Source organism: Oxyura jamaicensis, chromosome Z (genome assembly GCF_011077185.1).
Source record: "Oxyura jamaicensis isolate SHBP4307 breed ruddy duck chromosome Z, BPBGC_Ojam_1.0, whole genome shotgun sequence".
NCBI lineage: Eukaryota > Metazoa > Chordata > Aves > Anseriformes > Anatidae > Oxyura > Oxyura jamaicensis.
This window is the reverse complement of record NC_048926.1, coordinates 9731884-9754523: the sequence shown is the minus strand read 5'-3', so window position 1 is coordinate 9754523 and position 22640 is coordinate 9731884. Positions and strand designations below refer to the sequence as shown.

General features: G+C 55.0%; 1 protein-coding gene across 12 annotated transcripts in view; it reads right to left on the bottom strand.

Annotated features, from left to right (window-relative positions):
• The window catches only part of CNTFR (ciliary neurotrophic factor receptor), a 176848-nt gene that overhangs the window by 70794 nt on the left and 83414 nt on the right, over window positions 1–22640 (bottom strand). For 10 of the 12 annotated variants that reach the window (XM_035309800.1, XM_035309811.1, XM_035309799.1 and 7 more), the window contains one exon: window positions 5100–5181. In XM_035309800.1, coding sequence (XP_035165691.1) covers window positions 5100–5181 — 82 coding nt within the window. Of the gene's footprint in view, window positions 1–5099; window positions 5182–11183; window positions 11191–13651; window positions 13747–14375; window positions 14393–22640 lie in introns of those variants that run through there. The other 2 variants (XM_035309807.1, XM_035309802.1) reach the window with 2 other exon arrangements.

The window sequence follows — 22640 nt, the reverse complement described above, 5'->3', positions numbered from 1 at the left end:
AGAGAAGAGAAGAGAAGAGAAGAGAAGAGAAGAGAAGAGAAGAGAAGAGAAGAGAAGAGAAGAGAAGAGAAGAGAAGAGAAGAGAAGAGAAGAGAAGAGAAGAGACTTGAGAAAGGATGGCTGTGACCACAAAACAGTCCAGGGAAGACTGATTTGAGCAATGGGGAAAAAACAAGAACTGGTTTCATGTAAGAGGATGTTCAGTCTGGCTTCTGGCATGGACACACACACTACTCCCTCCCAGCCTTGTATATGGGGTCTTTGGAAGAGCAAAGAGGTGAGAAAAGCTCCAGGACAATCCCCAACCTCTGGGAACTGCAGGCTTGGATGGTGCAGGGCATCACTCTGTCTTGTACTGAGCTTCTTGGACCTAGCGCAGTGATGGGCCTTACTGCTGCAGCCACTTGCTTTGATGAAAGGGTTCTAAAAAACAGTAATATATAAGATGAACAATGCAGAGCAGATGCCTCAGAGCTGTCAGTCACTGGGACCAGCTCTGAGCATGGCTCCAGCACCCACGAAGCCTGTTCTGGGTTGAAATGAACACCAGATGCTCCAGGGAAAAGCATAGGGGAAAAGCACAGCACCGTCTGTCCCTTTGCAGAGCAGAGTCCAAAACCAAGGCAAGCATGAAAGATGCTTCTCCCAGACAACCCACCAGGCTGCAGGCACTGGTGCAGCACATCCCCAGGAGTTACACACCATAAGTATACTTCTGCTTCAAATTTTTATAATGGGGAATAATGGGACAAAATCAAGCAGAGAAAGTGGTTGGATGCCCCAGGCTTTGCAGACCCTGTTCGTGAAGTGATCAGTGGGAGCAAAGCTCTGCTCTTTCTCCTAGGGGTAAGGAAGGATCCTAAGATAGCCTAACCTGCTGAGCAGGGACTAGCGATAGATGGTAAAACCGGACGTGAGAAAAGCAGCAAGGGATGCAAGAGGGAAGAGGATCACAATCCATCTTTGAAAATTCAGCGATGTGCAAAAATAGAAATAACTCCAGCTGTGAAACAGGGGGAAAAAAGGCAAGGAAAAATCATCCCACGCTTTCTTCTCTCCCATCCCATCTATACTGAAATACAGACATTTCAAAGAGTGAGATAATTTTGCAAAATTGCTGTAGAAAAACATAGCCTCCTCTCTCTGCAAACACGCCCAAGGTGCCAGAGGGTCTGTAGTGGTACCATGTCTGTGGTGGGGACCCACCTGAATCCCAGCACCTTAACTGCACAGCATTTGAATGACTGCCAAAGACCTCTCGCATGTCTACAAACAAACCACGCGTCCCTGCATGAAACTAGAAACCACCTCCTACACAGAAAATGCAGGCAAAACCCAGGAAACTCCTCCAGAAGCAAAGCTACTAGTTTAACCCTGACAGATTGATGCCCGGGGGACTTGCATGGGCTGACTGATACAGGAGGAGAGCCGGTCACATCCCCATCAGCTGTCATAAAAGCTTGGACAATGCGGCAAAGGGCGAAAAGAAGGTACCCACAGATGGTTTTCTCGTGGAGAAGCCAATTTGCATGGCTTTGCTATGCGTTTCGAAGGCTGTTTACCGGCGCAGACTTTGTCTTAGCTGAAATGTGGGCAGCATCTCTAACGAGGCGCGTGCGAACGGGAGCTCCTGGGAGGCTTTGCAGCAGAACCGATTGCAAAAGATTAGCGCCAGGGCTGAAGGGAGCAAGAGAGGAGGGAAAGTAATGAAACAAAATCTTTCTTTCTTTTCCTCGGTTGAGGAATGATGGGGGCTAATTGCTTGTTGCTGGTGAGAAAGAGAGGAGATAGCGGCGTCTCCGCTCATCGATAAATTAACCCCGGCATGTGGCATCTGAAACGCATTCATTTCCAGAGACGTTTATCTCTTTCTCTCCTCTCCCGGGTGAAAACATAATTATTGTTTAAACATGAGTTAATTCAGCAAGGTGAGGATCAATAAAGCAGAATTACTCCTCTTTTAAAAGCAGAGAAATCTCAGCCTGGGACAGACGTGGATATAACTCCAGAGCAGCTGACGGATGGGGAAGGGGCTCGCCTTGTGGCAGGAGCCTGGGAAAAGAGGAGCTGCCTCCTGCCCGGGCTGCTGCAGCACCCGGCGTGATGGGAACAGCAGAGCCCATCCACGGGCAGTCACAGCAACAGCTAGTAAGAGCTGGAATCACCCCTGCATGTACATTTTATGGCCTGCCACATCTCCAACGTGTAAACCCTTCCTATGTAGAGTTTTGGCAATGTCCTGCAGCTTTTCTCTTTCCTTTGAGGATGTCCAAGCCCTGCTATGGAGATGTCTGCCCTGCAGGGGCCCCTGCCAGCCCTGCTGTCACACAGCTGAACCCCTGGCCAACCACAGCCGCAAGCCTAGCAGTAGGCAGCACCGCTTCTTTGCTCTGCTGTGCTTTCCCTGTCCTTGTCCTCTGGGAAGAAGTAAAACAGACACATGCCCACACCGTGCCACCACGCCAACCTGTTCCAACAGCTAGCTCTTGCAAGCCTTATCTCTTTTTCTGTCCCCTTCCAAGTCTACCCCACGCATCTTTTTTTCCTCTACTAAATTCAAGAGCATCCCAGTGGCTGTACAAAGCCACCCTTGCTGGCCTGGGTCAGCGAGCCGAGCGCTGTGACAGCCTGCCAGAGCCACCCAGTGTGAAGGAGCAGTGGCGCGGAGAGATTGCTTTAGCAGCAATTGGATTAGGGCGTGATGCTGCCTAAAGCAAGCACGGTGTGGGGCATCGCCAGGATCAAGCCATCCTCCGGAACAAGATTGTCCTTGGGCTTTGCTCAGGGAGGGATGGAGGAACCTGAGAAACTCCTGCAGATCCCCTCAGCTCTGACCTCCTCCACCTGCAGACCTTGGGGTTTGGGGAGCATTGCTGGCTCCTTCGTGCTGAAGCATGCCCTTCACTCCTCCAGCTCCAAGGAGAAGGACCGAAGATGAGCAGCAGAGGGGTTAACACATGAGCAACCTCACCAGCAGCGCACCCACTGCTGCTTTTATTAATTCATGTGGCACTTTGCAGGACGCTCCAGTAATCACCAGGGTGCACGTGAGAGCCAGGAGCGGGTGGCTGGCCTCACTGCGCCTTGCTCCTGCTCACTTAGCAGCTTGTCACATCCTCCTCGCTCAAGTATTCAGTGCTAATGCATCTCTTAAAGTGCTTCATGAGCTATTAAAGTCGAGCGTGCCTCAAGAGCATGATAAATGGACTCTACGCCAGTGTCTTCCCCCCCGCTCCAGCCAGTCCCTGCCATCAGTGGGATTAATCCAACCTCGCACACTGCTCCCCCTGCCTGAGCGCCCAGATGGCAGGGGATGAATCCAGGGGATGGGGGGGGGGAGGCTGCAGAAGGGCACAGGGTGAGCTCTAGGCAGGGGAAACAAGCAAACCCATCAGGTCTCCAACTCAGTGCCTCTGGGGAACAGGCAGATTGAGCGCAGACCTGCAGCTGCCCTGCTAGCCTTCCTCCTGTTCTTATACCCAATATTTCACCCTCTCTCTGTGGACCCCAGCTCCTTTTCATGTCCCCCAGTGCAGAGCAGCCTCTCTGGCTCCTGCAGATGGAGAGAGCCCTGCCTCCCTCCACGCACTCCCTCCAGGTGCCTGTTGATGCAATCGGGTCTCAGCAGCTCCGGTTTCGAGCTGGTGCCCCAGACACCTCCCTGCCGGATGCAGCCGGGCAAGGGAAGGAGGAGGGGTGTGGGGATGGGGAGGATGTGCTGCCAAATCCCTGAATCCTGCCGGATCACGGAGCAGAAGGTGGGAATTGCTTCAGCTTGCACAGAATTGCTGCCACAAGGACCCAGGACCATGCTCTCTGCACCAGCACGCTGTAGCCAGTGGCAAAACTCTTGGCCAGCACTGGCAGGGAGCAGCCGTTTGCTTCTGCCTAGACAACGCATTTCCACTACACAGATTCCTGAAATACCTGCACCTGGTATGCATCTCCCCAGGTTGGGGCAGTCATCCCTGCAGCACAGAGGGAAAGAACACAGTGCATCCAAGGGATGCTCCACCAGCCTCAACACTGGCTCCTTCGAGGGCCCGGCTAGCACAGCAGCACCAAGCAGCACTGCACACAGCTCAGCACCCAGGGGCAGACACCCTGGGAAGGAGCTGGGAACACTCCCCCAGTGCCACCTAGCATTCTCCTTCTGTATCCAGAGCATGGCTGTCCCCACGCAACAGGGACATGGCACCAAACTTCATCTGCTCCATGTCCAGGCAAGCAGGGCTGGCAGCACCCAGCAGCACAAAGCCACCCAGATGGATTTAGAGCAGCTCAGCGGGGTGCTCCGGCTGGCCTCGTCAATCCCACCAAGCCCATGGACACACAGACATCCTTATCAGAGCTAATCAGCAAAATTCCCCACTATCATCCAACAAAAGCAACTGCAGCCAGGTTTACTGACCGGAAAGACAGGGATTTATCTTTTTTTGAGGGGGGGCATTCTGTCCCACTTTAGCAAGGCTGTCATTGGTGACACCCCATGGCAGGACCCAGCTGGCTGCTCCAAAACTGTCCTGCTCCAACCTGGACCCAAGGTTGCATGGGGTCCTCCAGCTCCCAACGCCACCAGCAACTCTGAAATTCAGTCTTTCTAAAGCCCCACATCCTCTGCTCAGCTGGAGAGGCACTAGCTAGTAATGGGCACAGAAGGTAGGTGCCATTAGTGAGGACAAAGTCACCCCAAGGAGGTGTAAGCTGGATAGGACACCAGTGACGGTCACAGGGTCGGGCAACAGGCATTGGGGCTGCCCGGTTGCCACTTCTTCCCACCCTCCTTTCCCTTTACAGTGCAGAAAATGGGGAGTAAAGGGATGGGGAAGGCTGCAGGGGTGCCCTGGGACATGCAGGGGTCTCGGTGGGATGAGGCACACTGAGGGGGACCAGCGGGCACTGGTGGGCTGCAGGATGCCCAAACCCTGCAGCAGGGGGACGTACACATCAAACAGAGGAGAAAATGATGACATCCAAAAATATAATACTGAGCAAATGCAGACAGCATTCCCACCTCACGCTAGGAGAGAGGCCAGAGGAGCAGCACCCGCATTTTTTGGGACCCCCCTCCTCGGCGGGAGAGCTGGCACAAGACTCACCCTGCTGGCTGTGCCTCTGAGCGTACACCACCACCACTGCGGCGAGCACCACGCAGCAGGCTGACGGGACGGGGTTAGCCATCTGTGGAAGCAAGCACAGGCAGGAGCAGTCAGGGTTTGCCCCAGGGGAGCTCGCAGGCAGCGCACCCGGAGCCGCACCGTGCCGGGCAGGAGCAAGGGGACCGCAAGGAGATGCCACGCAGCAAGATTTCAGCTCAGCAACAGGGGGGCTTATTGCAAAAGGAGGCGTTTTGCCGGCACACGCTTCGTCGTTCAATGGCCTGTGGCACTTTCCGGCAGAGCTGCCAGCAGACCCAGGTGCCTGCAGGCTACGATTCGCCTTGCACAACTGCTGCAGTTTCCTCCTCTCCTATCCAGCTTCTCCCTCAAGATGCCAAACCCTGGTGCTGGGATCTCTTTGGCAGCTGCAGCATCACCCCAGGACCTGCTCAAGACCCTGCTCACCCTAAAGATGATCCCAGCAGGGTTAGGAACCCAGGAGACAGGGCCATACCCAGGCTCCTCCACGCAGCAGTCTGTGCTTAGGGTGTGCAAGATGCAGATCCCAGCCCGACACAACTGCAGCAGCATTTCTGGGCGTGCAAGAGACAGCGTGACCCCCGCTTGTCCCCCAACGCCTCCTCTTGCAGCTGGGGCCGATGGAGGGGACCCGAGGCAGGAGGGAGCTGCTGGGGACGGCGATGGGGAAGGGCCCAGCTGCCAGCCCGCCTGCCAGGAGGTGAATAGCACCGCGTGAAAAGCAAATTACACCTTCAAAACCGCTTAAACCTCTCTAATCTACAGCGCCGTATCGGTAATGCGTGGAGGATTGCCTTTTAATCTGGAACATGAGTACGGGCTCGTTAGCCAGATGGCATCCATTTAGACCTAAATAAAGGGGGAGCTGTATCGGCCAGCATATAAAAAAAAAATAAATGGCAAAATATATCCCGTTACCTAACGCGGCCCTTGCATGGAGCCCAGATGGCCCCGGGTTCGCAGCAGGACATGAACCTTTGCAGGGCTGGAGGGGAAGGCGAGCGAGGCTGGCAGGGGTAGCACCAGCAGGTTTTGGGGTGCAGCTGGGCCAGCCTGGCCCCAAATACCTCTCAGGGGTAGGAGTGCTGGGAGGGATTAGGGTGCCAGAAATGGGAGCCCAGAGAAGGGACAGGGACCTCGTGGTGGCCTCACTGCTGGATTCGTGGCTCTGGGTTTGCGGTGTGAGTGCTGTGGCACCACGGCATGGATGCACCAGCCCCAGCCCTCCCTGGTCACCTTGAGCACATCGCTCTGCCCGTGCCTCAGTTTCCCTGCCTGCAAAGCAGAGATAATGAAGGTGACCTTCCTTGGAAAGCTCCGTGCGAGGAGCACTAAGTGCTAATTACAACATCGTTATCATTCCCTCTGTTTCTCTCCTGCTCCTCCTCTGCCGTGCCCGCTCCCCGCTCTGCATCCTCCACGTGTCCACCGTGCTGCAGCTCCCCTGTGTGACACCGCTGCCACCCCAGGGTCCCCATCCTGCTGGAGATGTCCCCAGGGCCAGCCACCTGCAGGATGGGACCCCCCCTTCCCCCCAGGCAATCACCCTGCTCTCTGAAGCATGAGGTCTGCTCACTGTAGCCTTAAGCTTCAGTGCCAACGTGATCCCATCACGCTCCCAATCTCGTACCTACAGCTCCTCCCGGGGACCAAAGCCTCCTCCCTCCCACCTTCCCCCCCCCGTGAGGGGGCTCCTCCTCTTTATCAGTCATTAAAATAATTGCTGCTGCCTCTGCCTGCATGCCTGGCAGCCTCACCAGAGCCCAGACCCATGCAGAGACAGGTACCACAGGGAGGTGATACCCGAGGGTGATGCAGGTTGGCTACAGGGGGAAAGTGAGAGCAGGGATGTGGCCAAAGTCATTTGGAAGCCCCCAAACCCTCAGTGCCGGCACAGCCATCTCACCACTCGGCTGCCTTCCCCCTACAAAACTTCATTTCTTCTCAGAGACAAGCCCTGCAGCCAGGCAGGAACCGGAGCTATTTCAGTGTGAAAAATCTAGACAGAAAACCAACTTTTTCTCACTTGAATCGCAATTTCCCATGCAGTATTTGCTTTGTTTGCCTGTTTTGCCCAAAGCCATTTTTTTTTTTTCCGAGCACATAACAAAACCTCCACAATTTCTGCAGATGCTTCTAATGCAAATTTCCATTTACTGCATGTGCTCGTTTAATGGTTTCTCTAACAGAAGCCAGCACCCTGGCAAGCGGGTGCACGGGACCATGAGCAGCAGAGCCCCAGCCATGCTCAAACAGGTGGGTCCCCAGGCTGCGTCCCCGTTCTGGCAGGAAACATATGAAAGGTGACGGTGGGGAAACGCATTTATTACACAGCGAGCCCAGCGGTGGGGAACTCAATCTTCTGCAGAAAAGCAGTTTGGACAATATTTGCTTTTGCCCCTGTAGTGAATCATTTCTTGGCAGGAGAGGGGAAAGTGGAGCTCTGATGGTCATTCTTAGAAGCTGATTCAACGTGGGCATGAGCACGGTCCCCCTCCGGCAGCTCCCGGTCTACACCAAATGCACTTCGAGCAGTGCTTCCCCTTGGTCCGACAGGCTCTGTGTAAGCAAGATGTGGCCATGTGAAGCTCAGAGGCCAGCCCAGCAAGCAGGGCTGGGGGCACAGCGATGTGCCATTAACTGGGGTGGTGTGATGGGGTGGGGGCAGTCCTAGGGCTGGCAGCAAGAGGGAAGGGATTGTGCAAACAGGCAGAAAGGAGGGTGCCACCCTCTGCTGCACAGCCTCAGGGTCCTCTTCTGCACGGACAGAGGGATGGATTCTTTCCATCTCCCCCTTAAAATGATCCCCCAAACCATGCAGACACTTGCTGGTACGCCCAGCTGAAAACCACTCAGCCAGCCTGAGCGCATCTGCCAGAGATGTGCAAAAAACCCCTCCTAGTTCCAAAACCTCGCATTTGCACGACAAAACCTTCTGTAGGGAAATTCCCCCCCGGCTCTGCTGTTACGGGGCCGGCTCTGAAGTGGTGATCCAGGAGAGAAAAAAAAAAAAAGCTCCATTAACTCATTTCCTCCCCGTGCGGCTCCGCTGCAGCCTTGCCAAGAGCCTTCCACGGGCTCTCTGCAGCGCCGTAGCTGCTGCGGTGCGCGCGTGTCCTGGGTCTGGCAAAACCCCCGCAGCCCATTCTGCAGACACCAGCCGGAGCTGGTGGGGAGCTGGGGTGCTGCCTGGGGGGAGAGCTGCGTGGGACAGGGAGATGAGACGTCCCCAGTCCCAGTCACCACGGGGTTGCATCTCTCGTGGCAGCAAGGCAAGGGAAAATAGAGAACGAAAGCTTTGTCACTTCATATCTTACAGGAGAGGCTTGTGAACAGCCCTAAAACCTGGCCTGACAGTGCCCCATCAGCACTGAACCTCACTTCGTAGCTTAAGAGGAGAGAAAAGACAGGCATTGTCATCTCCTTAACGTGTGCTTCAGATAGCCTTACCTGCAGGGTCACCCCTGCCACTTGAAAGGCCTTCTTAAGTCTAACTTAAGCCCCAGATACCAACAGGGTGACTGGTGGTGTTCCCCCAGAACAAGGGTGGCACAGGGATTGCTGGGGGCAGCTGGCATTAATCCACTCCCTACTCTTGAGGATGGTGGCTTTCCTCCCTCCACCCCTTCCCTTTCCAGAGGGAAAGAGAGGTGGGCAGAAAGTGAAGGGAAATCCTTCAAAAAACATCCCAGCTGCTTTGGTTTGATGCACATCGAGGTAGCCATGGGCTTCCAACAGTGCATTCTCAAGCTTGGAGCCTTGCTATGATGGCTCAAAGAGAAAGGCAGCTACCAGAGCTTCCCACCAGGTCCATGGAGGTGAAGAAGAAGGCTCTCCTGGAGGCTGAAGCCAGAGCAGCTTCCCAAGAGGCCCTGCAGAGCCTGCCAACTGGGACCATCCGCAGGGAGCTGAGACCATCCAGGGATGTGTGAGCATCCCATGAAACACCTGACTGACTGGGGAACTGGATTTTGGCCATCTGGCTTCAAGGACAGGTAACTGAGTGGCTTGTGTGGATCACATCATGTGGTGGGCAGGGACCTGAGACCTCCAGGGAGACCAATCTCAGTCATTGCCCTGCATCTGGAGGGGGATTTCACCTCCAGGAACAAGGTGGGTGTCTCTCCCCTTGAACCAGCCCCTGCAAAATGATGAAGTGAGCCCTATGGCATCAGGACACCGCAGCCCACACCCCGTCCCGGGGGGGATCGCGCTTGCAGCGTGGCTCCCCGCCAGGCTCGTCCTCGCTCCCCCAGCATCACACAAACACGTCCCTGGGATCACCTCCAGCAACCCTGCCTATGAACAGCCCCTGGATCCGCAGCCATCGTCCCAGCCTCATGCACGGGCCGCTGCCTGCCACCCACCGTCTGTCCCCTCTTCCAGCTCAGGGGGATGTTTCCTGCAGCTTGTACCTGTCCCCGCCGCCGCGCAGAGCAGCCTATCTGCAAGCAGAGGGCAGTGGTCCAAGCCCAGCCATCTGTTCCAGCGGTGATAAAAGGGAACACAAAGCTCGGCATGCTAATCAGCGATGCATGTCTTCGCAATCGGGAGAAAGCCCGGGAGGGAGGGAGGAGGCTGAATCCTCGCAGGTATGGCTTGCAGAGAAACTCTGCCCCCAAGCCCCTTCTTCACCGGCCCCAGTGCAAGGAAGCTCAGGTGAGCAGCTGTACACGAGCCCCAGTCCTTCATTCCCAACGGGCTCAGCCAGCCTCTGAGATGGAGGAAACAGCAGCAAAGGAAGTTTTTGTTCTCCCCCTTTTTACCTAGCTTCCCTCCATGCTGAGCGTTTCCTGGCTCCCCGCAGGGAGACATGGCAGGAATCAATCAGATGTCTGCTTCTATTAAAGACGTGCCACAGACGTTTTTCTGGAGCCTCTGTTAGAGTGGCTTCTAGGGTTTTGGTTTATTCCTGTAGATGCTTCTCGCAGAAGCTACCCCTATGCCCCCCCCTGCTACCAAAACCTTGCCATGTAAACCCACTACAACCTCACATCAATGCCAGGAGATGTTGGCAGTGCTGGCTTTCCCAGTTCCCCTGCTTAGAAGCTGGAGAAATCACCCAAGATCAATGAATTTTGGGGCAGGTCCTGCACATGTCACTTCTCCAGGCTGTGACTGCAGCAAGAATGAGCTCTTGGTGTTGCACTGAAATTTAGCACTATGCCTTTCAGTCTTTGGTCACAGAAACAGAAAATCCATGATGAAAAAAAAAAAAAAAAAAGACAAAACAAACCCCCCAAATGCCCCATCAAGCAAAAAGCTCCAAACTCTTCAGAAAAGCCCTGCTGTTGTACTCTGGGCTCAGTTTGTGACGTCCAGGCAAACACTTGCAGCATTTCTTCTTTTTGCTTGTAGGGCAGCATTGCTCTTCAATTTTGCCCATCATTTTGCTCAAAGCCCTGCTTTCTGCCCTGAGGACAGTCCGGGACCAGGCTGATTTATGATCTCCCAAACATGCCTTAAAAAGCTCCGGGGCAGAGAAAGGCATCACAGCGTTAAAGTCCAGCCTGTATCATAGTCAGCCTGTCCTAAGCGAAACAGAGAGGAAAGGGAAAAGCAAAATAAGGGAAGGAGGGGGATGCCCAGAATGAAGCACTAACATTTTGCATCAAAAAATCCTCACATCCTTGCTCTGGCATGGTCCTGCATGGAAAAGCAGAGCTTCAAAGAGTCCCACTTTCTCCTGTTTGCTTTCTTAGCGCAGGTGGATCAGGCTGTCCCATGCCTGGTGCACAACAGGGCTCAGGGGCTGCAGGATGCATGGCTCTACCCCTGGGAAAGGCTCCTCACTCCTTTCCGTGCTCCCGCGGCGCTGGCAGGCGTGAATTGGATTTGTGATGGGGATGTGGTGGTGCTGCTGGCCAAAATCCCAGCACAGCCGCAGCCTTGGAGAGAAGACAGCAGGAGGATGGACAAAGTTCGCCGTCCAGATCTCCTCCATCAGCTGGCCGTAGCATGGGGCAGAGCAGCTGCTGCATGCACCCATCCTCCCGTCCCCTGCACAATGGCACACGGGGGACAGCAAACAGCAGCACGAGACCCCCGTCTCCTCAACACCCCAGCCCACCCATACTGTGCAGGCAACCTCCTCCCCAAAATGGGGAGGTGCTGGGGGCCTACTGACAGCTCACAGACCACAAGCCGTAGTGGGGACAGAGGCCACCCCGGGCAGATGTGACCTGGGGACATTTGTCCGGCACCTGCTGCAGTTTCTTCATCCCGTTGGCCTCACACTGCCTCTTGGGGGCTGTCCCCACACGCCACAACAGCCCCCAGTTTTTGGAGCAGGCAAGCAAAGCAGTGAGCGTGGGGAAACTGAGGCACGGGGCTGCTCTGCGGTGCCCTGAGGGCGAGAAGAGTGGCAGCACAGGGGGAATTACCCGTACCTACATCGGGTCGGTGATGCCAGCAGCACCTCTGACAGACAGAGGGATGTGCCACAGAGCCAAATCCAGGACAGTGGGGGAACTGGAGCAACGTGCCTGGCCCCCCCTCCCCACTAACACCCTCCTGGGAGAGCACGGGGAAGGAACAGACCCCTTTTATTTGAACCCCCAAGTGTCATCACCTCACCATGCTCCAGCAGCTGCCTTGCCTGCAATGCCAGCAGGGTTTCCAGCAGGATCTGGCCCCACAGAGCTCCCCCACTGCCCCCCAGCATCACTGCATGCAGGGGGCACATGCCAGAGCATGGGAGATCCCCCTGACCGGTGATGCCAAAAAGGGCTGGGGGCTGACAGCTCACCTGGCTTCCAACACGTCTTTAGGGGGGCTCCCGACAACGCACCCCCACAGGAACCTCTGAGCCCCCCCAGACCCTCACCCCGGGGTCCTGCTGCAGTCTCACCAGCAGCGTTTGCTGGGAGCAAGCAGAGGATGAGGAGGATGAAGCAGGGCTGGCCCGAGGCAGCTGCGCCGAAATAAAAGGCCCGAAAGTCCCTCACCCAAAACTACAGGAAAATTTAATTACCAAGGACAAAACACCATCTGTTTGTGTGGACTGTGACCTCACGCTGGCCCCTGGCTTTAACAGCTCTTAAATTAGCATGTTTGTTAGGGGGTATTAGCTGTTTGACATCAGGGAAGCCGTTCCCAAGGGGGAAAAGAGGGGGGGACAGGGCGATCGCGCACCAAAACACGTGCCTGGGCGGCACGGCGAGCTCGGAGGCAACGGGGCAGTAAGGATCAGCCTGGAAATGCATGTCCTCTGGGACCTCAGCTAGCACACCCTGATAGGAAACATCCCCCAGCACTGGTAAGTGTCACTTTGGAAGCGAGGGTCCCTTCTGAGCACGGCGCCGGGTAGAGGTGATGAGCTTTGGCGATCCCCAAACCAGCCGCTGCCAGCTGAGCCTGGGCACCAGCCCCTGCTTGGGCGACAGCCGCGGCTCTCAGCCTCTTTCCAGGTCCACGGCCAAAAAGAAAAGAGAGAACAAGATGTATGCTCCGAGGAAGATTTTGCAACTGGAAGCCAGCAGTTAAATAAATACTCAATACAGGGGAAATTTGGTTAAAATCAAATTTGTTTCCAGCCCTGCAAGGGAGGGAAGATGCAAACACTGGTACCAAGCCCAGGAACAGATTTATTCCCCAAGTGATGCCAAATTGGGCATGTCCTTTATTTCTTCCTTATGGTTTACAGGGTTCAGTATCCATATTACCTTCCTACCTACCAACACAGGCTGCAGCAAGCAGAAGACGGTCTGAAATCAACCAGGTTATTTGGGAGAAAGAAACAACCCATGAGGGAGAGTCCCCACTTGGTGAGATCCCAGCAGCTTTTTCCTCCAGCACCTTCATCATGCTCCGCAAGCCCTGCTCTTCTCTGCCAGCCCTCCTCTCCTATCTCCATGCCCCTCCGGAGGGGATTTGAGGAGCCAATGTTCAGCCACTTCCAGCTTTCCCAAGGAAATCGGTCCCTAGGTGAAAAGGGGCCGGTGATCTGCACGCGGTGCCTGGAGGCTGTCCAAGGGTCTCTCTGAGATGATGCCCCCCGAAATGGGACTTGTACCTATGCTTGCGAGCCCCAGACTCATAGGCAAAATGTGTCAGCCCAGGTCTAAACTGTGTTAAGCATGAGAAAACCAGAGCCACTTTTCTAACAAGAGCACGTCAAGCAGCCTGCCCCACATGCACAGTGCAACGCAGAGCTCGAGCTCCAGAGGAGAGCACGGATGGGGAGCAGCGGGGAGGAACTGGGAGACCTTGCAAAGAGAGGATGTGCGAGGTGAATGTTACTCATCCCCCTGACATGGCATGGGGCCCGCAGGACCTCATCCCTCCTAACCGAGAGCTCTTTCAGGAGTCTTCATCTGGGGCCAAGTCCTCTGCGTCCGTCACAACACAAATGACCGGGGCGCAGCTCTCACCGCCTCTCCCCGGGAGGAAGAAAAAGGCAAAACCCCAGCGTGAGGCAGAGGGGACGGGGCCTGATCCAGCCCTCTCCCTCCGGTGACCCCATCCCCTCGGCGGCCCCGCCACCGCATCCGGCCCCGGGGGCCGTCCCCTACCTGCACCGCGCTTCCAGCAGCTTCGTGGCCGGCCAGATGCAGACCATGTGTGCGCTTTATCTCCAGACCCTTCCTGCAGGCTCCAGAGCCTTCCACTGCAAAAAAATAAAACCCAACCCCACAGCCGGGAGTCCCCGGTGGCCACCAGCCCCTTTCCAAAACTCTGGCTCGACGCGATCCGCCTGGGTAGGGCTTGTTTTTTAATTAGAAAATATTCATCAGCGTTTAAAAATGAAAGAATAATAATAATAAAAAGAAGTGTCAACCAGCTGGGGCTGCAAAAGCCGTGGCGTTTTGGCTCCCGACCGAGCACTTTGATAGAAAGGCTCCTTGGAAAACGCCATAGAAAATATTTAATTTCTCCCAAGGCCTGCATATGGGGCTCATCACTCGCGCATATTACAGAAGAATATTCATGTGCGCTGGCCTCCTGTTACAGGATGACGAGGGTTCGCCGGTGCAGCATGCGAGAGGGGCTCCTTCCTTTCCCTTCTCTGTTTTGGAAGAGGAAAGCGCTACATTTCACCTTCCGTCCCCAGCTATTCCTCCACGGCAGAAAGAAAGGGAAAGGTGAGCCAGAGGCTGGTCCACTCGCATCCATCAGCCTGCTGCGCTCACTTCCACGGCCGCCGGGCAATGCCACGGGTGGGCAGCAAACAAGGGGAAAACACATTTCTGCCCTGGTTTCGTTCCTTTCTCATTGCCATTCCTGTTCTCACCCTACCTGGATGGAGGGGCCCACAAACCCTAGCTCTTAAGCACACATGTGAAAAGGAGTCATTAAAAAAAATACTGAACTCTCCAAACGATTTCACAATGAGACACACACTCATTATCAATTTTGTTGTGTTTTTTTGCAATCTTTCCCAACCTGAGAGGAAGTTTAGTGCCAGGTACTTTCCTAGGCAGGGTCACCTAGACCTCACCAGGAAGAAAAATAATTCCAGAGAAACCAACAAACAAACAGAAACCCTTAAAGCACATCTCGAATGTTGCTGTTGTTTTGTGGGCTCTGCTACGTGGGTGATTTCCAGCAAAGTGCCATCACAGCAGTCAGAAGGCACATGGGGATGAGGAAAGGTTGAGAAACAGGGCTTGGACAGCCTGGAGAAGGGATGGCTTCGGTTGGACCTAACAGCAGGCTGCCTGTGCCCGTGGGGAGGTTATGGAGATGATGGAGACAGACTCCTTCCAGGGCTACGTGGTGGGAAGGTGAGAGGCAACAGGCAGGAACTGTAACGAGAGAGGTTCAGGCTTGCCATTAGGAAGAAGTTTCCCCATGGGGAGAGTCACACACTGCGGTAGGATCTGGAAGAGGTTGTGGGATCTCCAGCTTTGGAGGTTTTCAAGACCCAGGAGGGCAAAGCAAACCCATCTGAAATCGGTATTCACCCTGCCTGCGGCAAGAGACTGGGCTGGAGACCTCCCAGGGTCACTTCTAGCCTGGATGGCTGTATGAACACACCATCGCCAGGAAAAATGAAACATAAAAAGGTCTCCCATGAATTCTCGGAGTGGGACAGCTCAGCTCTGCGCTCCTTTCTAACGCGTGCTTCTTTCCAACAACCCAGCAGGGTCAGTTTGAATAAACCCAGCTCTCTGAACCTCACCTTGGATGGAGACCGCGGTGCTGCACCACGGCAGGGCACAGCCCTGACCCCACAGGGACGGCCGTCTTCCCCAGTTCCAAACCTCCTCCTGCGGGGAAAGACTCTCCCAACACCCATAAGTGATTAACGAGCGGCCAGGCTCATCAACACGCACGCTGCGTGCATGGGTGCTTGCGTGCGTGCGTGCGCGCTGCTCAGCGAGACTTGGCAGGGGTGGGGAGGTGGGGGGAAGCGCGCTGACAAGCAGATGATTAATTGAAATGCAAGGGGGAGGAAAAGTAACGTCCGCTGAAACTATCAGCTGGCGCGAGCATGGGAAAGAAATTCGGAGACACCGTCCCCATCCCCTGCTCCGCACGCATCGCGCCTCCCAGCCCGGAGCTGCTCGCCAGTCCCTTCCTGGCTTCTATTTTTGCAGGTGCAATTTCATACTTGAAAATAACCATGCTGCACACGCACGTATATTTCTTCCTCCCCGGCCCCCCGGCTCATTGCATGCGGAAACGGCAGCGATGGGAGAGCGAACCTCCCGGCGCGCGGCGCACAGCAGCAATTAGCCATCCGAGCGCTCGTTACCCGGCGCCGCTGGGCGCAGGTGCCCGCAGCCAGGGCTCTCTGCTTCTCCTGCACCACTCACGCCTTCCAAGCAGGCACGGGCTCAAAAACATACACGACATTGCTGCTTTGCACCAAAGTAATAGTAATCATAATAAAAAAGAGGTAAGCGATAAAAAAGGCTGAAAACTCAAGCCTGGCTCAGCTCCGAAACTCTGCTCAGAGTCTGTAAATTATATCCAAAGCAGAAGCTGGCGCGACTGCACCATCAGCAAACAGGGAGACGGAGGTGGAGAAGGGGGAGCAAGCTTCTGTTCCTCGCCCAGTGCTCACAGGCTCAGCTTGGGTTACCAAATAAATCGCATTAAAAGATGCAAATTGGTGCACGCCAGTCCCCAGCATCGCTGATGGGCACAGCGCAGAGGGGAGCCCACCAGGTACCGAAGGTAGGGCATGTCGTAGGAGGGGTCCCTGAGCTTCAAAGCCCTGGGCTGAAAAACTGGGGATGTGATCTCACTAGTGGCCTCTAGATGCAACTGTAGCACAGACAGTAAATCTCAGCGGTGGTGCCTTCTGCCAGCCAGCGGGCTCTTTGCAGCCGTGCCAGCCGGGCACCGAGCAGGGCTTTACGGAGCAGAGAATGCTCCGAGATGCCCACGGGAAGGAGATTCACCATGGGATAAGCCAGGACCCAAATTTAGGCTAGCTTGCGCTCAGGAAGCTGATCCCCAGTCGCGAAGACCAGCTTGGAGAATTAAGCTGGGTGTGTTGTTCTGCGCTTTGCTGCTCAGGTAACGACCGGAGCGGTGCGCGATTGCATCGGAGGGCTTCGTGAAACACGTGTACGATTGACGTGGTTTAACAGACTGCTGTTTATGAGACAGAGCAGTATTTAAAAGACACATTTCTCTCAGAGCCGCACATAAAATTTGATAGCTAAATAGCTGTAAATGCTACTGAAGGCTGACAACTCGAAGAGGAATAGAGGGTCTGTCATGCGGAGTATCCGCCAATACACCCGGCCCCGCAGAGCCGACGAGACTTCCAGTCTCATAAAACCTTTTTTATATTGGAAGTGAGAATTTGTGCAGCGCATATGAACTCTCTTTTATTGGGCTGGTGTGATGCTGAGAAAACGCAGTTAAAGTTGTATGAGTCCTCCTTGGAGCGCTATTGGGGCGCCTATAAATCAAAAGCTTTATCCCGGAACGTGTTTACTAAATAAACTAGCTTTAACTCGGCTCGTGCGAGCCGGAGGGTGCCATTTGCACCCCCATGCCCCCAGATAGCAGCTGCAGCCTGGCTGCTTCCCCTGCATCTGTCCAGACCCCGGTGCCTCAGGGCGCTCCCCGCAGCATCCCGGGCAGGATGGGCGCAGACGTGCCCTGGGTACCCAGTGCAAGCGGATTATTTCCCAGCCTCCACCAAGACCTGGAGCTCTCCGGCTGGGGAGGAAGGTTTGGGCCAGCTCCCTTATCCCCCAAAGACTCCTACATCTCCACTCTACAGCTGCATTAATTATTTCATCTTAGTCTGGCTTCCTCATTAAGCTAACCTAGACGTCCCGCGTCTGAGTGACAGCGAGCTAGTCTGCCAGGACCCAAGCCAGCAGCACGGGAAGCCATAGGTTTGATGTGATTTATGGGGACTAATATTACACATATCTCAAACACGCAAGCTTCAGAGGACCTGAGGCTGCCGAGCAGAGTGGGAGGACAGCAGAAAGCCCACGCAGAGCCGGCAGCATGAAATCCAGACCAAGCCCGGGTGTCGGCATCTCACCGGTCCTCGTTGGGGAGGGTCAAGCCTTGCTGCTGGCCCATTTCCCTGGAAGATGCCCGTGAGCCACGGGAAGCCCCGGTGCTGCCCTGTTCCACCTCTGGCAGCAGACTGCAGTGTGACAGCAAACATCTGTGTGTGAGCAGGGGCTGGCAGCGCGGCTGAGCCGCTGGACAGCCCCTTCGCCCCTCTCCACCGACGTGGCTGCGAGCTCAGCTAATTTCGGTGTCAGGTTCCCCTCGGGATGTCTGGCATCTGTGGGCTATAACAACACTGCTTCGGGGCATTAGGCCGATCCTCTTTTTCCAATACTGCCAAATCCAAGGCTTTTGTGCGAATCCGCTGCATTTTGCCTGCTCTGCAAACAAGTGTGTATAAACGCAAGGCTTCAGCCCCCTGGAAGCCTCCAGGGAAAATTCAAAGCAATGAAGAAATATGAGTTGCTTTTCTATGAACCCATCAAAAAAGGAAAAAAAAAAAAAAAAAGCCATCCTGAAAAAACCCACATTACTTTTCAGCCCAGTTTTGCCATCAGTACAGGTCTTTTTCCCACAGTCTAAGGAATCAACACATTTTCAAATCACTCCTGCTTATGGTATTGAATATCAGAACATGATTGCCTTTCATTCAGCAGCTGTTTTGGGACACCGAGGGAAAAGGCAGGCAGTCCAAACTTTGCAAAACACAAGGAAAGGGCTCGATGCGTTTAAAAACTAGCTGCAAGCAGTGGAGAGGGAAGGGAGAGGTCTGCAAGGGGTGCGTGCAGTGAGGAGGGCTTGGGGGGCGAGCAGGGTAGAGAGGAGCTGACTTGGGAGCAAGTCCTGGAGGCGAGGAGCTGGGAAGAAGAGGGCTGTGATGGTGGGGTTGAATGAGAACCTCCCGTGGGTCCTTCATGTGCCTCACACTGAAAAACAACCCAACATGGCCAGCAGCAAGTCAGATGAGAAAGGGATGGAGCAGCATAACTGCTTTCCAGAGAAAATTGAGCCTTTCTGGAAAAAAACAGCCCGGCACGGATGCCAGTGCCCTGGATGCTCTCCTGGGGCTGAGCAATGATGGGAAGGAAGCTCTCCTGTGTGTGCCTGCACAGGGCAGTTGTTCCTCAATCCCTCCCTCAGCGCTGGCTGCTCCCAGAGGCATGGGACACCTCGGTGGCACCCCGACCTGTGTCACGGTCCCACAGGGTCACCTGGGAGGTGCACGCAGGATGGGGCAGTGCTGCCTCCAATCTCTCTCTCACCCAGCTGGTCCTACCCCCCTGCAATGCAAGGGCTGCCAGCATCCTATCTCAGCACTGCTCGACTCCTTCAGCTCGGGCTCCTTAGAAAAATGCAGGGGTGCAGGCTCGTTTTCCCAGGAGAAACAGCATTACTGCCTGATTTACCCACCTCCAGCCTAAGGCGTGGATGCCCAGCATCTCTGTGCTGCTGGTGGGGAGTGGGCAGCCCTGAAAATAAAAGGGGAGCAGCTCGCTCCCCTTCCTGTCTGCCCAGCCTTGTCCTGTTGGATAATCGCACCACGACAGCGCCAATGAGCAGGGCACTCGCTGCACTCTCTTCCCACTCTCCAAGGCAGTTATTTAACCTTGCTGAAGCAATGCTATTATCCCATTTCACAGACGGGGAGCTGCAGAGCAGAAATTCAAGCCAGGCTCAAGGTGAAGGAGGGAACCTGCAGGGGAGGAAGGCACCGAACCCTCCCTTCGTTGGCAGCATCTTCTGTGTCTTCTGCACATCCCTGCACCCTCTGCACATCCCTGCACCCTCTGCACATCCTCTGCCCATCCTGCTCCAGCCCCAGCAGAGGTTGGGGTTTGGCACATTAAAGGATACCAAATGGAGAGAACAGCAACGGGCCATGGAGGATTAGCTAAAATAAGTTTGTTCTAAAGCACTGGAAGGAGAAAAGCCCCAGTTTCCTACAGGCTTGTGCCAAGTAATCCCTCCAGGCTGTCAGCGATAGCTCTGACCTGCTCGTGCCACCTGAAGGTGAGGGGACCCAAACCCCAGGGCTTGCCAAAATGGGGACACTAACCGGGGTCTGCCTGGTGCCCTTCTCTTGGAGATGCCTCCCTGGCTGTCAAACCTGGCCGTGATCAGCTGCCAGGATCGTGAGCCTTCGTGGGGAAGGCTGACAGCCCAGCAGACCATACATAGGAAGGGGACGAAAAAGGGAGGGGAGATGGGGATAGCCAAGCCCGGCAGGTATCAGCACCCCATTGGGATTTGCAGCCATCAGCCCTGGCCGAATGTCCCTGGGAGAGCCCTGCTGCCACCTGGGGAGAGGAACCAGAGCAGGGCACCTCGTCCCCATCCCAGCCGAGCTCTGATTTCCACCGGGCCCTGCCGAGTGACAACAGAGCTGCAATGCCACCAGGTAAGCAAAGAGGCAGGACGGCCGGGCTTCTCACAAAGACAAAGTGCCTCTCTCCTTCCTCCCAGATTGCAAGCAGATGTGTGCTTAAATTACCTGCTGCTGACTACGACGCTTAGCAAAGAGCCATGGCCTAGGAGCAGAGCGAGGAAAAATGTGTGAAACGAATGAGGGGAGGATTAGCAGGAATTCAGGCGGCTCTGGAAGGGCAAAGTGTCGCTGTTGCAGAAAAATGTCACTTCCTTTGCAAAACCTGGCTGCCCTCGGAGGGAATAAACCTCAAGCCGAGCCTGTTGGACCCAGAGGGAAGCAGATCCCCTCTGGGGCATGAAAACCTGCTCCTTGTGAGGGTGGGGAGGTTGGGAAGAGCACAACGCCACAGGGTGCTACAGGAGCAGCCCTGGCTGCATTGCGCAGCCTTGGCTTACTTTTCCAAAGAAACCCTTCAAGCCTCAGCACCCATCTGTGTGCATGGCTGTGCACCCCAGCTCCGGAAGGCTTTGAACAGCCCCCAGAATGGGCTCCTGCAAGCGTTCACCCATCCTCAGATACCTTCTCCAACACCTTCTGGGCAGCTGCAAGCTTGCCCCATGCCTGGAAGAGCAGCCAAGGGGGGTCTTCCACCTCCCTGCAGCATCCCATGCAGCAAAGCAGCATTTTGCAGGCTGAGCCAAGCAAATCTTGCTCTCGGCAAGACCTTGGGGGTCCCACGTGGCGTCCCGCTTCCCGGCACAGCTCGGCGGCTGGAGCAAAGAGCGGAGTCAGAGCCCGGCCTGCAGAGCACTGCGCCGGGTTCACGGACGGGAAACAGAGGATCGGAAATCTCCGAAGCGCACAGCTGGAATCCACACCCCTGACCGTGTTTTTGTGAGATATCACGTACATTTTTTTAGAGCTATCTGGAGAGGGATCTGCTTTAGAAGCAGCCTGGTCATGCTGACCGGGACCTTTGAACGCTCCCCGTTCACCCAGCCCACACTCATCCGTAGCCTTTGCCCTTAGATCACCAAATTATTTGAGGACGGGATCACACGTCCTGCTCCGCATTCGTTCAGCATCAGTGACGCAGGGAGGGAGGGTAGGAAAGGACATGCCATCCAGAAAACTCCTGTGGGATGCCACGTACCAACGCCCTGACATGGTGGTCCCCAGAAACCCTGGGGTTTCTCTCCCCGTCCTATTTGCAGCCTCATAAGATCACCACAAGGGCAAAGCCTGTGAGCAGCTAAGAGATGCTGATGTGGTACCAAGAAGAATGGGAACCCCGACAGTGCTCAGCTCCCTCCGGCACCACAAATCTGTTGTCTTCTCGTTTCAGAGCTCCTGCAACAGCAACTATACATTTGTCAGCTACTTAACTATGGGGTCTTTCTTTGCCCCTTTCCACACACTAGGTTTCTGAGCTAAAAACCTGCCTTAAAGCCCTGCTTGAAATTAAATGCCCAACCTGTCACAGCACTGCACGTCGGCCAATTTTTTGCAGACAGACCTTCCCCTTCCCCTCCGTGTGCTTCACAAGAAGGGTTTGGCCACATCCATACCCACAGAACGGATGCTTTGGGAGCATCTCTGGTAAAAACTGGTGCCCAGAAATGCACCCAGCTGCTTTCAGCAGCGCTGGGGGGAGGTGGAGGCAGTCACTGATCTCAGCTCCCCCAATTCACACCCCCCGGCCCTGCTCTGCCAGGCTCTGCGAGTATTTTGGGGAGAGCCCCGGAGCCCTCGCTGCCCAGCCTCCCTCCCACAACGAGATGGGAAACCCATTAAACGCTGCAAGCAACGAAGCCTCCGCTGCTGCTCCCCGGGGGCGCTTTCACAGTCAACTCGAGGAAATTGTTCCTGATATCCAGCCTAAATTTCCCTTTGTTGATTTTCAGTTCAGCAGCGGAAAGGTGGGAGCTTTAATGAGACAAGCGGGGCCGCTGCAGGGGAAGGAGCCGTCAGTTTGAGCGAGGCAATGCACAGAGCTGTGGTTTAAGTGGAGCCGCTATTGCGAAAATCCCAGAATCCCGCAGACTTGGGATGGAAAAGGTCTATTAGCTTTCCCAATGGACTAACGCGAGATTGTTCCCCCATTTTCTAATGCCTCTCCCAGTCCAGCTCTTTGATTGGGACCAGAGCTCTGCAAAAATGTGACGGGCTGGCTCCTTTTTTTTTTTTTTTGAAAAAAAAAAAAATGAATTGCCGCATGTGGAATAAAATTCTGGGGTTTATGGCCAGATTTTGCAGCTTCATCCAAGGGCAAAATTTTTTGCTGGTTGTGAAGCCAATAACAGCCTTCACTCTTTTTTCCCCTTCACCTGGGGAAAAGGCTTTTCATCAGCAGTGTGCCTGGGGTAATGAAGCTGGCGGGCTGCGCCGCACCAAATGCAACTGGATTTCTTTGCCCAGCACAGGAACGGGGCTCCCTGCAGAAGAAGAGCTCGACCACGCGGAGCAAACCGACCACCGGCAGATGTTCGCCTTAATCGCATGCACTTTTCTTAAATGTCAGGTGCCTGCATGGCAGCAGAAGGGCACTTTCTCCACTCTGCTTTTACGGCTTGTAAAGGCAAAGCGGCCACACACTCCCTGGAAATGTCAGCTCCGTTTTCCCGAGGACCTGCCATCTGTCGGCACGCTGCCTGGAGAGGAGAGGAGAGGAGAGGAGAGGAGAGGAGAGGAGAGGAGAG